This window comes from Xenopus laevis, chromosome 6L, assembly GCF_017654675.1.
Source record: "Xenopus laevis strain J_2021 chromosome 6L, Xenopus_laevis_v10.1, whole genome shotgun sequence".
In the NCBI taxonomy this organism is placed as follows: domain Eukaryota; kingdom Metazoa; phylum Chordata; class Amphibia; order Anura; family Pipidae; genus Xenopus; species Xenopus laevis.
This window is the reverse complement of record NC_054381.1, coordinates 63,502,132-63,517,281: the sequence shown is the minus strand read 5'-3', so window position 1 is coordinate 63,517,281 and position 15,150 is coordinate 63,502,132. Positions and strand designations below refer to the sequence as shown.

The 15,150-nt window shown below is 37.2% G+C and overlaps 1 protein-coding gene across 7 annotated transcripts in view; it reads right to left on the bottom strand.

Annotated features, from left to right (window-relative positions):
* The window catches only part of ikzf1.L (IKAROS family zinc finger 1 L homeolog), a 56,563-nt gene that overhangs the window by 24,679 nt on the left and 16,734 nt on the right, over nucleotides 1–15,150 (bottom strand). For 6 of the 7 annotated variants that reach the window (XM_041566116.1, XM_041566113.1, XM_041566114.1 and 3 more), the window contains exon 3: nucleotides 12,889–13,008. The exons of the other annotated variant lie outside the window; for it this stretch is intronic. In XM_041566116.1, the coding sequence (XP_041422050.1) occupies nucleotides 12,889–13,008 (120 nt within the window). The remainder of the gene's footprint in view (nucleotides 1–12,888; nucleotides 13,009–15,150) is intronic. 7 annotated transcript variants of the gene reach the window in all.

Below are 15,150 nucleotides of genomic sequence, written 5' to 3'. Positions count from 1 at the left end.
TACTTTACGATGACCCGGATCGTGCATCATCAGCCAATACCGCGGTTCATAAATTACGTCAGGGGAAACGGATGCAGAGGTGTATTGCATCGAGTTCCGCCGGTGGGCTGTAGAAACTGGTTGGAACGATATGGCTCTTTGTAGCCAATTCCGGATAGGGCTCTCTGATACAGTCAAGGACAGTTTAGTAAACTACCCTCTGGCTACTAATTTGGATGATCTAATGTCTCTAGCAATCCAAGTAGACAGAAGGCAGAGGGAGAGAAGGGGTGAGAAGGGTACTTCTTTTCTTATTGGGTTTACTAATGCTAAACCATCTAACCCCTCTGTGCCTCTACCTCAGGAAGAGCCCATGCAGTTGGGTATAACTCATCTAACTCCTGAGGAAAAGGCCCGCAGGCGGTCTCAGGGTCTGTGTAACTACTGTGTGGAAAAGGGTAATTTTCTTAACCAGTGTCCTAAGAGGTCGGGAAACTTCATAGCCTAAATGGAGAAGGGGAGCTCCATTTGGGTTGCAAAGTTTCCTCTCCCCAATTTTCCTCTAGGATCATGGTACCTGTTAATTTAACCTGGTCTATGGGATCAGTTAAGGTTTCTGCTTTTGTGGATTCTGCGGCGGCGGGGAATTTGTGGATGCTGCCTTCGCAGTAAGGTCTAATATTCCTCCTTTAAATCCTCCCATGAGAATCTTAGCCGTTGACAAAAGCCCTTTGGGGTCAAGTCTGGTAACCAGGTAAATGGTGGCCTTGTCCATGTGCATTAACAACCTGCACTTTGAGGAGTTATCTTTCTTTGTTATCGAAGGTTCTTCTTCTCCTCTCATTTGAGGTTTACCTTGGTTACAGGTACATAACCCACATATTGATTGAGGAACTGGGGAAATTCTTCAATGGGGTCAAAAGTGTAAGGGCTTTTGCATAAGTGTCCCTCAATTGGTGGCAGTTATGTCTCTAGAGGGGTTACCCACGTCTTACTCTGATTTTTCTGATGTATTTTCTAAAAGAGCTGCAGAAACTTTACCCACACATAGGTGTTATGACTGCCCAATTGACCTCATCCCTTGGTACTGGACTGGGCTCATCCTCTTTCTTTATGTGCAATTCAAAGATTCTTAGGATTTGCTAATTATTATTGTCAGTTCATCAAAAATTTTCTTTGTTGGTGTCTTCAATCACAGATCTTACCAAAAATGGTGCAGATCCAAGTATGTGGCCTCCCAAAGCTATCCAACTTTTGCATTTCTTAAAAAAGAGTTTGTGTCTGAGTTGCGTCAGGTGAAAGGTGGCTGTTAAAGGCGGAAGCAAGAGCCGAGAACAAGGTGCATCAGTTCTGAATTTCTTAATTTAGGGTGCCAACCGTGACACTACCAGGTGATTTGGGGTTATATCCAGTTGCTTGTATCCAGTCTAATTTGTGAGTTATGATACTCATTGTGCTCAAAGCACATGGAAAGCATATTTATACTTTTTATGACCACAAGTATAGATGAAAAGCCAGTTGGAAGCATAATATATCATGCATTTACAACATTTGCAAAGGTCCAAAACATGTTCCTAACAAATGTGCCCTGCATGTGAATTGCATGCAATTGCACTTACAGATGCTGCTATGGAAACCCTTGCCAGATTTGGCACTGTAGTAATGCCAAGGTTCCCCTAGTATGTTGCATTTATCAATGCCACTGGCGTGTGCCAAGGGAATAGCATGCTACTGGCCGTATTGATGTGCAAGTCTTGATGTGCAACTTACATACTATTCATTAATACCAGGGCCAGGTAACATTGCAAGTTGCAATTGGAGCAATTTTATTGGTAGCATTTGTGCCATTTTAAAAAAAATTAAATATACACATATACAGTACATGCAGCATAATGCCCCAGAAGTTTATTTATGTGTTTTTTTTCCTGGATGCCCTAGCAGTGAGCTGTCACTACAAGTGTGTGTGTGTGTTTGGGGGGGATACAAGTTATGAATGGTGTAAGGCAGGGCAATAATGACTTTTGCTGGCAGAGTGGGGGTTTCATGTTATGCTTCTGAATAAAGAAATAACTTTAATTCTAAACCAATTGGTCTTTGCATGGATGTGCATAGCAAGTCTTGCCTCCCTCACCCCCCCCCAGCCATAAAAAAGAAGAAAACATTGAAATGCTGCGGTTTGCATACTGTATTGTAACTGGGTTTCCACATCACTAGCCTATTGTACAAGCAGACGAAGAGGAACAAGTGCAAATAATGAAATATAGGGATATAGGAAAAGAGGAAGCTGAAGTCACTGAGCTGCCTAACTGAAATGCAAGAATTATGGAGAAGTGACAGAAAGGGAAGCAAACACCAGGAATTATATTTAGTGGCTTTTTATAGGATGTGGGACTGCTAGACGAACACTGTACTTTTCATGTTAATTTTAATATTTTTAGCTGTTCTTGTAAATTTGAACTGTCCAAAATGCCATTATTGGACTCCAAATTAAACTATTGCAAGCCTATTATTTTACTGCACAGTTCCCTTACTATTCTTATCTTAATTTTAATATATGATCAGCTTTACAGTATCTCTAGTTTCTTATTATGGGAATTGTTACATACACATGCACACAGACATATATATATATATATATATGTGTGTGTATATATATATATATATATATATATATACTGTATATATATATATATATATATATATATATATATATATACAACTTACAGTAAGAGTGGGATTATAAAATTATAAAACAGTCCAGACATTTTGAACAGGATATAAATAGGGTGAGTATGCTGAGCAATTAGCCGAAAATGGTCAAAGAGACAACAGTGTCACGCCACATGTTTCTTTTTCTGCTCAAGCTAAAATAGAGTTGGATGTGTGAGACAGTCTGAAAACCCCAAGACCAGTTTGAAGTTTCCAGTGCTGAAAAGATCTGCTTTGCTGTTTTCATTTGCAACCAGTTTTGTTTTTTACCTTAAAATATCTGTATTACAAGTCATAATAATATGTGCCATGGAAGGGTAACCTCCAACATGCTATTATTAAAAGAAATGTTTTTAATGACAACATATTGCACATCCTCACAGTGAAGCATATACTGAAATCTGCAAGGCCTAAAAATACAAGAAAAAAGGGAAACTTCAACTGAATATGACTGACTAAAAAAGTGGATGCATGCTATGAAGTAAAATGTTTCAGTTCTTCCTAGGTTATTATCCTGCTTCAGGTTTGAGTTGAAATAGACCATGGATGAGGATACACATCTATTTCAACAGGGTGATATATTTTAACTCAAGCTGTGTAGTTATATAATTTTAAATAGTTTGTTTCATACATTTTACCCTGAAGTACTTATTACTATTTACTTTAAAAAAAATAATGACTTTGCAGGGATTAGATGTACCATAATAGTAATTGTTATGAGGAGGAATAATAATTAGACCTTTCTGCTTTTCCAATGCTTAGTTCAACCAGGTCTCTTTGTTATTACATTTCTAGGGGTTATTTATAAAAGTCTGAATGCCAAAAACTTGAAAAATTCCATTTGTTTTACTATAAAATTCGAATTTTTTGAGGAAAGAAAACTGGAATTTTTCAGGATTTTTTTAAACCCAGATGCTGCAAAAAGTCAGAATCCGTAAATCCGGCATCTCAGACCTGCAGAGGTTGTATATGTCAATGGGAGTTGTCCCTGTCCTATTTGTTTCTGTGGTCTGCACTGGAATTAGCCTGAAAATCTGACTATTTTGGGTTTTTTGGGCAAAAATCCGAAAAATTTGGGCGTTTTGAGAAAAAGGCTGAAAAAATCAAGTGATTCAGGAAAAAAGTCCCAAAAAATTGTACAATTTGGATTTTTGCCCGATTTATTTGTTTGTCCCAATCCTATAAAATTGTGATTCCTAAATAATAAATAAGGTCCAATCGTGGATTATAGTTTGGTATTTAATTTAAATACTAAGTCTTTGATAAATAAGGCCCCTAGTGTCTATAAGGGTCAGGCTTTTTCAATGCAGTGCTAGAGTATGTGCATTTATTATTATTCTGAACAATACCACACCTCAAGTCTGCAGTGTGTACACTGTCTGGAGTAGATGGAAACCTTCTCCCAAAATATTCAATCTTCCTGATTTACAGCAGAGGAAATGCGTTTTTTTTCTTCGACCCCTTCAGCAGTCCCTTGGACCAGAACCATTTTTGCAAGTAAAACAGGGAGCACATAGACATTTTATCTTAATAGTTATAATAAAATAGTAATAAAAAATATACAAGAATATTAAGAAAGTTTCTGTAAATTATTCTACTTTAAATTTGCCAAAATAGCAGTTTAACCAGATTATTCACTAGCTAATGCACTGTGGGCTGATGGAGAGGCAGCTAGGAGAATTCCCAGAGCATAATTCATATTTATGTCACAAGGCTTTGTAAACTGCAAAGAACCAGTGTTTGGGTGACACTGTTAGTTTGGAGGCCAGAGTGTACATGGCAGATAAGGATGGCTGGAACTCCCAGCTGAGGTAAAAAATCCTTGATGGTACACATGGACAGCCAGCAGTCAGTGTGAGATTAGTTACTATGGAACATTGGGTGGACAACACATACTTGTTTCTGGAAAGTGTGTGTATGTGGCAATTAACAATGCGTGTATACCATTCTTATGGTTGTCTAGATGACTAGAGGGCCTGATGTCTAGAGGTCAGATAACTTGAGGTCAGATAAAGTTGACCTGTATGAGCATCTTTACAATGTGGCAGTGAGTCAATGCTACTTAGCAGAAATTCTTTAACATATACATATGGAACAGAGCAGCCTTTGGGCCATGGCCCACTCACTACCGGCACGACCCACCATGAGGGACCAGTGGCATATCTCACTGATATCAGTGTTAAGAGACTTACAGCAGACAGCGAAAAAATTTGTTACTGGCCTGAACTGAAACACTTGGAATGCAAAGTCACACCCTCTTCCCAAATGAAATGTATGTGATCTGTTATCCAAAACCAGTATCCAGAATGCTCCGAATTACGGAATAAACTCCATTTTATCCAAATAATCCAAATTTTTAAAAATGAGTTTCTTTTTTCTCTTTAATAATAAAACAGTGCCTTGTTCTTGATCCAAACTAAGATATCATTAATCCTTACTGGAAGGTTTATTTAATGTTTACATGATTTTCTGGTGGACTTATGGTATGAAAATTACAGAATGATCTGTTACCCTGAAAACCCCAGGTTCCGATCATTCTGGATAACAAGCCCCATACCTGTAGAATACATGGAAGAGGCCTTAAAGGAGAAGGAAATGCATATTTAATTGGGGTACCAAAAGTTAGGCACCCCCAAGTGATTATATTTACTTACCTAACACCCCGGACCAGTGCTCCTATCAGGAAAAAACTGGTTCTTCCAGCAAGCACCACTGAGAGATTGGCTTTCTTCTTCCTCTTTCTTCAAATTTCCCAGGGCAGACACATGCGCAGTAGAACAAAATAGCTGACTTTTTAGTTAAAGTTTGTCTTTTTGCTCTACTGCGCATACACACTCGAAGAAAGAAGAAGCCGGAAGCCAATCGCTCTGTGGTGCTCGCTGGAAGTAGCGCGGGCCGGTGCAACTTTCTTCTTAAAGGAGCATCAACCTGGGGTGTCAGGTAAGCAAATACAATCACTTGGGGGTGCCAAAAGTTAGGCAGCCTTTCCTTCTCCTTAAATGTCAGTTCTGTCTATAGCCTGTATTTAAACCTGCATGGCATATTTAGTGCTGCAGGAGATGGAGAGATGATGATAGACAAAGTAAGGGTGCCAAGAATGAAGTGCTTTAACATAAATAAATAAATAAACTATTGTGCATACAAGAAAACCTACACAATTCTCAGAAACGATGTTCATAATTAGCAAATTTTGTCTGTTCTGCACAGGAAAACTCTAGGACGAGAGAAACTGCAAAGGAAGTTTTGCTTAACACCCTCATTTTTTCTTACAGCTTTTAAAACAGCTTGCGTTTATGTGATAGCCACAAACCAACATAGCATGCAATTGTTCTCAGTGACGAGACATGCAGCATACCATATTCGTCTTTAAGACATAAACAACACCCTTCCCCAAAATAAAGAGAGAAAGAAAAAAAAATGGGAAATTCATTTTCACATTTTTCTAAAGCTTTAACAGAAATACTCCACTGAGCAGCTAAATGATGGGAAACTTGCCCTCCCTTAAAAGGGAATGGGGGTAAGTTCAGTAAGACTGTGTGCAGTGAAGCTATTTATGTCTATGGGACATAATAATAAAGGCTTTTATTTGTCAATACTGAATAATAGTACTAAAACCATCATGGATCATCATGGAGTGTTAGTTCCTACTGATGACAAACAATGAACTAGTTCTGTCAGGTAACTATTTCACATGGCAGGGGATAATGTCAATGTTTCCTAATACTGGCCCTGGAAAGCAAACCATGGCCTACATTTGTAAGCCACAGTCCATAACAGTAATACCTATCATTTGTATTGTTATTATTTGCTGAATCTACATTAGCAAACAAAAAAAGGCTTATTCTTCATAAAAATGACAATTCCCAGCCCTGTTCATACCTGTCCATTCCTATGAGTTCATATATCCTATGTTTACAGTTTCAAGGAAAACTGTCGCTTTTCAGAAATAATATGATGGTGCTTTGTATAAAGTATGGTATGGGAGTTTGTAAAAACTCCCATCAACTCCTATAGACTCGAGATTTGATAAAAACTGGACCAATTGAAAATTATTAAAAAATGTGAATATTTTAAATTCGAGTGAAAAAGATCGACCTTTTACACTTAAATAAACTCGAAATTCGAATTTAAAAATACCCTTGATAAATCTGCCCCTAAGTAATCCAATGTTTTACCATCATCAATATGGATTCATGCAGCTTAGTTGGGATCAAGTACAAGGTACTGTTTTATTAGTTGTTTTAGGGGGGAAAAAAAATTATAATTAGTTGCTTAAAATGGATTCAATGGGTGATGGCATTCCCATAATTTGGAGATTTCTGAATGGGTTTCCACATAAGGGATCCAGTACTACAATCCACAATTAAATCATTTTATAAGAGTATTGTACATATTCTTAACTGACATTAAGCTATTTCCATATAGCCATAATTAGCACACACATATGAAAATCCTGTAATCTCTCAGCTACCTGCCTGTGCATTTTTATAAACACTCTTTATAAATGGTAGAAGAACCATTTTCACCTGTAGGTTCCCACAGCTAAATTTCGGGCGCTGTAACTGTTCATAAAACAATAAATAGAACAAATTAGAAACAGTCTAAAATTAATCTAAAAGGTTTCCTCTGCAAAACCGATATTTAATAAAAGCATACATAGACCCATACACTCGTTTAGCTGCTTGTAACAGACTATATATAGGTTTCCTTGTTTCCTGTAGAGCAGTAAGCAATATAATATTTGGTCCTTGTAGTTTCCCCACATAGAGGAGCAATGAAACATTGTGTTGCAAGTATCCTAATTATATAATCTACGTATATACCATTTAACCTGTAACCACACGTTTTACTGCCTTAAAAGACCCCAACAAAAAATATACATGCAGCAATGCATAGCACTACTCAATAATTCCATAGCTACCTCAGTCCTATGCAGACTGTTTTATAATCATTTTATTCTTCTCCCTAGCATTCTAAAGGAAAATGTAAGATATTTGCAACAAATCCAGTGACAACAACAATGACTTGATCAAATATATAAAGAGCTCTGTATAACAGTGGCCTGTAAAGCACGTTGACGCAAAAGAAGCCATTACTCAAAAGACCTGTGTCAAAGCAAATCTGAAGTCTGCCAACAAGAATGAGAGCCATACAGCTGCAACATGAAAAAATAGGTTTTATAGTTTGATGAGGCCCCAGTGGAGTCTTTTGTCCAAAGTTCTTCAAAGTTGCATTTCTGCTACTGCCCACTCCTCAAAAAACACCATTCCTATATTAAAGAATAGTGGTGGTAGCATCATGCTTTAAGCTATTTTAATTTAGTAGGGTCTGGATATCTTGTGTAATATAAAGATGAGCTAATGGTACACAACACAGGGAAATACTGCAAGAGATTCTGTTTTAGTCATAAAAAACAGAAGGTTGGGTGAAAGTTTAGCTTTCAGTAGGATAATGGTTTGAAACAGAAGGCCAAAATACAAATATCACAGGGAACAACATTTTATTGCACGGTTTATTATTCAGCTGTGTATGGAAATTGGTCAGGAGTTTGAACACTTTTGCAAGGCACTTTAACTATTTTTCTTGTCAACCATTAATGAAACTAAAGTTTCTGGAGACCTATTGTGCCAGCCAATGGATTGATATTGATATTTTATTGTAGTATAAATGTAATTTCATACACATTTCCCTGAAATAATATATACCATCTACTGTATAAATGGAGGGACTGACAGCTGATCCCACATCCACAATGTGTGCCTGTTCCAAACACTATTTTTGACCGTTTTTTTATCTAAAAGGAACTATGTATGGCTTTATGCTCTTTTTGCTGGAAACATCTGCCATCCCACAAATCCTAGTTTGCAAAGGGGTTGAGCGAACCATGTTGATATTCTGTGGTCATTTGTGTAACACAGTTCCTGTGTAAGCCTTGAGAAACTACCTTATCTCCTGAAAGACAAGGACCAGAAAAAGCCAGCTGCCACACAAAGCCTGGAGCAACTTCCTCAATGCCTACCCAAGTTCCCATGGTAAAATAGAGCATTCTCATGTTTGATTTTCAGTAAAGAAAAAAAATTGCTGAATGTCTACTTATATTAATGTGAAACACCCACAGTTAAGAACTGGATGCCTGGCAGGATACAAAAGTACAAAAAATACCCCAAAATTTCAGCTTGCAGTACTGACAGTATTAACTTGCTGACACTATAAAAATAAACAACAGTAGTGATCAAGCTTCTAAACTCAGAGTAGAAGGGATTACTGCTTAAAACATTGATTTAGCTAGCATGACATTTAAGACATGTCTAGGGTCCCCTGATTTATAGTTGATCTGGTTCTGCAAGTTGGTCCAATGTAGAAAGTACAGTTTTAATGGTATATCAGCTATTAAATGTCATATATCGGTTTTGTTGGGTAGCTGGCGATCCCATCCCAGTATATCAGTTCTAGGAGATTGTCCCTAGTAATACTCACACTAGATGGTACCACTGTAAAATTAGCTATGTGCTGTACTTTGAATTCCCTGGATCTGAATCCGCTAGACCTTCCACCTGATATCATACGACTATATGCTTTAATTGTGTCCTGTTGAGACCCTTGGCAATCATCTTATTATGGAGGGATGGTGTCAGGCCCGGATTTGTGGCTAGGTCACAAAGGCTCGGCCCTAGGGCGGCAGAATCGTAGGGGCGGTATGCCGCCCAGCCGCTTGCTGCGGAGCACTGAAGATGCACAGCTCCCCAGGGTTGCAGGCGGCGGGCACTAGGACCGCGCGGTCAGGGAGTGGTCTGGCACTAGGGCTGCATGGCCAAGGGTCGCCCGCGCTGCAACCCTGGATGGTATGAGTGTGTGTGTATGTATGGATGCTGGGATTGATTTGGAGGGGTTGAACTTGATGGACTTTGATCTTTTTTCAACCCAATTTAACTATGTAACTATTCAGAGCTAAAATATATTGTCGATTTTTAGGAAAAAATTAGTCATTGCCTTGTAAAACCTAAAATGTAAACTGTAATTCTTTTTGAAAACAGGGCTAGCTAAAAATCTTGGGGTATATTTTGGGAAATAAAATAATATGTATTAGTGACATAGAACTAGATATATGATGACACATTTTTAATAGAGACCAGTGGGCATGAATAATATCTTAGTTGTGTCTATATGTTCTATTCATGGATGATACTTGTGATAACCATTCATATATAAAATTTTCCAAGCAAGGAAACCCCCACAAGCCTACTTGATGTTATTTACTAAAAGTTCTTGTTTGCAAATTCCCCTCATAAATGTATATATAGGGGCAGATTTATCTAGGGTCGAATTTCAAGGGTTAATAAACCCTTGAATTCGACCCTCGAAGTAAAATCCTTCGAATTTGAATATCGAATTAGAAGGATTTTAGCTCAAATACTTCGATCAAACTATAAAATCCTTCGAATTGAACGATTCGACGGATTTTAATCGTCGATTGACCGATTTTTATTCGATCATAAAAAACTTAGAATGGTGCTGGGGAAGGTCCCCATAGGCTAACATTGAACCTCGCAGGTTTAAACTGCCGAAGTATGTAGTATTTTTTAAAGAGACAGTACTCTGACTATCGAATGGTCAAATAGTCGAACGATTTTTAGTTCGAATTGTTTTGAATCAAAGTCGAAGGTCGTAGTAGCCTATCCGATGGTCGAAGTACCCAAAAAAATACTTCGAAATTCGAAGTTTTTTTCATTCGAATCCTTCACTCAAGCTAGTGAATGTGTCAAGTAAATAAGTCAAGCAAATGTGCCCCATAGTGTCTGATTGAAGGTGTAGCTCAGCTTTTAGTATGATGTATAGTAGACAATGATATCCCTACAGTTTACAATTTGTAATTGTTCTCCTTTTAAAATGTTTATATATTTGTTCAGCAGCTCCCCGGTTTAGAATTTCGGTTGTGAGGGTGCAAGTTACCTTAGTAACCAGGCAGTGGTTTAAATGAGAGACTGGAAGATGACCAGGAGAGAACCTGATTATAAAAATAAGTAATAAAAAGTAACACAGGATGTTATAGACCGGAAAGTTTTCTTTGCTATTCATCTGACATCTGTCTTAAATTAAATACTTAGTAAACTACTGGCTTAGTTAGACACACCTTCACCTACTGATGTAAGATGCACCTATTAAAAAGCTAAAAAAAGTTGTTAATCATCTAGCAATCTGTTATCTCCCTTTCCAACTTAAATATTTCTCCAAGGTATGCAGCTTCTACGAAGCACAGTTTGATAATGTGGAGTTTATCGGAGTGAACATGATGCTTTCTGGAGATAAAGGCAACTTCCTCTAGCAGCAGATTAGATCAGCAGGCTCTTTTGTATCCGTGTCTAAAAGCCCACACACCTCAGCATATTGCTGCTTGGTTTCCAGCTAAACCAGAATTCTGTATTTTCCAGAAGAAGTCTTAGCAAGTTAATTTACAATGACCCTGACAAAGTGTGTATACCTACAACTTGCTCAACCAAACACCTATGACAATTAGTTGCTGCATTTGTCACTATGGGATAGATTGGAGTCTGTTAAGTCACATGTTCCTGTGTGGCACACATGACTTAACAGACCACAATCTATGCCAAAGTAACAGAAAGGTTCTTACACATCCCACCTGTGCAAACTAGAACAATGTACAAGAAGATGGTTCACAATATCAGCAAAGGAAAAAACGTTCACATAAATACTTTTTGCTATTGTGCATATTTTAGCCTTTTATTATATTCTCCCATCTAATCATATGTAGTTAAAATTGCATGTTTATTACATTTGAATGCCTCCCTGCCATTTAACAATATGGGAGGCCAGACAGTACAATTATGCACAATATTATGTAAACACCACGAAGCATCCTAATAATTATGATTTCCTTCTTACTCAATGCAACTTGCCTTCAGTGGAACAAATTAATTAACCCTATGAGCAGTGTTGACACGGTTAAGCAGATTCATAAAGCCGAAGTAATGGCTCTTATAGACGACCATTCACTTGTCATTCCCCTGCAGAGGCTTTTCATGTATTCCACTGCAAGGGAAAATGTGAGTAAATGCATCTCATTCTCTGCTATGGGTTTGTAGTCACTGCACCACTGGAAACCGCTGAACTCATGAATGCAGGTGGAACACGCCAGTCCTGTCCTTACTGCCCACCATAGGGCAGGTGGTAAGGACAGGGCCTGGTTGAAGACTGTGTCCTATGCTGATTCTTAATTTGAGCGATGTACAATTTTAGGGTATATGAGAAAGGGGCACCTATGTGCCTACCCCCTCCTACATGAATACAACGCTGTCGACCCAGCTTCAAATTGTAGCGCAAAGGCCTGCAGAAATTCTATGATAGAAAAAGGCAGTGCAGAAAGTGCAAAAAACTAGTGCTGTGCATTTTATTTTTGAACTGTGCACGCTGCCTTAGGGCAGAGACACGCGCTGCTATTTCGGAACATTAGTCGCTCAGCGACAAATCACTTCTTCTTCGGGCGACTAATCTCATTGAACTGCCTTCCCACCAGCTAGAATGTAAATCACCAGCGGGATGTCACTTCGGCTTTCCGAAGTCCTTGTGAGGCAACTTCGGAAAACGAAGCATTTCGAGTGCCTTCCCGCCAGCGATTTACATTCTAGCCAGCAGGAAAGCAGTTCGGGGAGATTAGTCGCCCGAAGAGGAAGAAATTTGTCGCTGGGTGTCTAACCTCCCAAAATAGCATTGTGTGTGTCTCTGCCCTTAGAGTTTTTGTTTACTATAGGGGTCATAAATTACCCATATAGTAAACAAAAACCAAGGTTTTGGTGAGATGAGCTTTTCTTTGACCTTCTAAAGTCTTATTTTAGTGCAGACTGTGGAGTACTATTAAACTATAAAAAGTTTTTCTTTGTTCCAGTTACAGAAAGCATTCTTCCATAAAGATGAAGCGTGAATGCAGCATAATTTAAAGGCACTGATTCGTCAAGCAATGTCATTGTTAAAGAAAGCAGAGATCCTGTGAGCAATGAACGAAACAAAAACCAGCAAGACAAAATGTGTTTGGAAAACATCTTTTTGATTGTAAAACCCAGAATGTTTGTGAAAAATTGGTCTCAGCCCTGATCGTATTTCATTTTGCATACATGCTGCTCTAAAGGAGACCAGAAGGTGCATGTTCTTTCTACAGTAAGCACCACAACATAGCTACAATCTTACCAATTGATTTTTCATTCTTGGAATTCTGTTGTGATGCTGCATTTGTAGACAGATCTTCAGGCACAGGCATGGGCTCATCTGGGTCATCCAAACCATCGCTCATTGCAGGGCTTTGAGTTCCTATAATACGATTTGAAACATCACTGAGCCAATATTACATATTTTTCTCAAAAGAGTACATTTATATAATTGGTATTATTTTAGTTATTGCATATCTCTTATGTTATAAAAATACTTCATTATACTTCCGAAATTTTCCTGGCCAGCATGTGCTTGTTATGTCTTTGCATGGAACCTGTTATCCAGAATGCTCGGGACCTGGGATTTTCCGGATAACAGATTTCCGTTTCTGTCATACCTTAAGGGGCAGATTTAGAATTAGAATTTTTAAATTCGAATTTAGAGTTTATTTTAGTGTAATTAGATTAGGGAATAGTCCAAATTTGATTTGAATTTAAAATAAATTCTAAATTCGAATTTTATCGTAATTATTTATAAAAATTAAACTACAATTTTTTTGGAATTTATTAAAGCCTGACGAAATTCGACCCTTGATAAATTTGCCCCCATATAAACCCCATAGGCTGGTTTTGCTTCCAATAATAATAAATTATATATTCATTTGGATCAAGTACAAGGTACTGTTTTATTATTAGAGATTTTATTATTAGGAAATTATTTTAAAAACTTGTATTATTTGGCTAAAATGGAGCCTAATGTTGAAGGTCTTTCCATAATTCTGGTTAACGGGTTTCCGGATAATGAATCCCATACCTGTGCAAGAAAATGGTATGTGCTTATTTATTAGGAGCGTTGCAAAGATGATCTGCACTTAGAGCTTACACACTTTTAAATTTGTATTTATTTTAAAGACTACCGTTTTGGCTAGTTCCCCAGCCTTTGTCATTTGTTATTTATTACCATATACTCATCAGCCATCCAGATTATTAGCCACTAGACACTAGATATTAGTCAGAAAGGTTGTTAATATTTAAATCATAGGTCAAATAATAAAGGAGCTGTCAAAGAGCTGCCTTCTTGATCAGGAATGGATGTATTGGCAGACAATATTACCCTATTGATCTTTTATTTGCAGAATGCACTGATGGTCTAATGTGTGTGCAATATATAATCATATAATTCAGACACAATTTACTGTATATTAAACATGTATTTTTATGCCACCTAAATGTAGTCATTTATGCTATTGTTTTACATATTGTATTTGTAGACCATTTGTAGTGCTTAATTTTACACTAGACTTCATATATGCCTTAAATCAAAAGCGTTCCATGCTTATAGGTGGTGTATTTTTGCATAGCTTTATAAACAGACTTCTCAGAGAAAAATATTACATACGTTTTGGTAGATAACTCTACTGAACCCAAAGCACAGTTACGGTAAAATGACTGATAACACTGATGTTGTGCAAGTGTTTTTTGTTTTTTTTAAAGAAACACCTAAAAGACAATCAAGAAAACAAATTTGAGTCCAGATATTCATCAGATGGTCTCAGATTTAATTGCACTTATGAAATTTTTATTCTGTAAATTGTAATATTACGCTAGATCAACAACAGAAGATTTTTTATCCATAATGTTTGAGAACAAGGGCCTGTATTACAATACCCTATTTATCAACAGTCTCATTTTCGTGCTTTTTGAAAGCATAATTAACTCACAAACTCTAAAACTACAAATGTTGTGAGATTTTTTATAAAATCCTAATAACGTACAAATTGAAAATTACACAACTCTGTGCTGAGTTTTTCTGACAATTTCTAGCGAAATAAACATATGAAACCTCTAAAAGTCTGAATTGACTTAGAGCAGTCTATAGAACCATGACACCTTTTACCTGGCAAAATTTTGTATTAGTGGTTTACAAATCTCAAACTCTCAAATTTTTTAAGTTTTTTAAAATAATGAGAAAACCACTAATTTTTAGAGATTCATTCGTGATTTTTTTTATAAAATTGGACTTTTAAAAAAATTACGAATTTTTCAGAATTTATTAAACCCAGAGGATGGAAAAGTCCGAATTTGAAAATCCGGCATCTCAGACCTGTCGAGGTTGCAATGGGAGAAGTTCCAATGATTTTTGGATGTGCGCTGGGTTTTTGGCAATACCCTGAAGTTTCGGGTGAAAGATCCGAAAAATCGTGAAAATTAGATTTTTCAAGATTTTTTCAGTTTTTTTCCCTGCAAACAAGATTTTCGGGAAAGTGTATTAATAAATAAGCTATAAAACCCGTGCAGATTT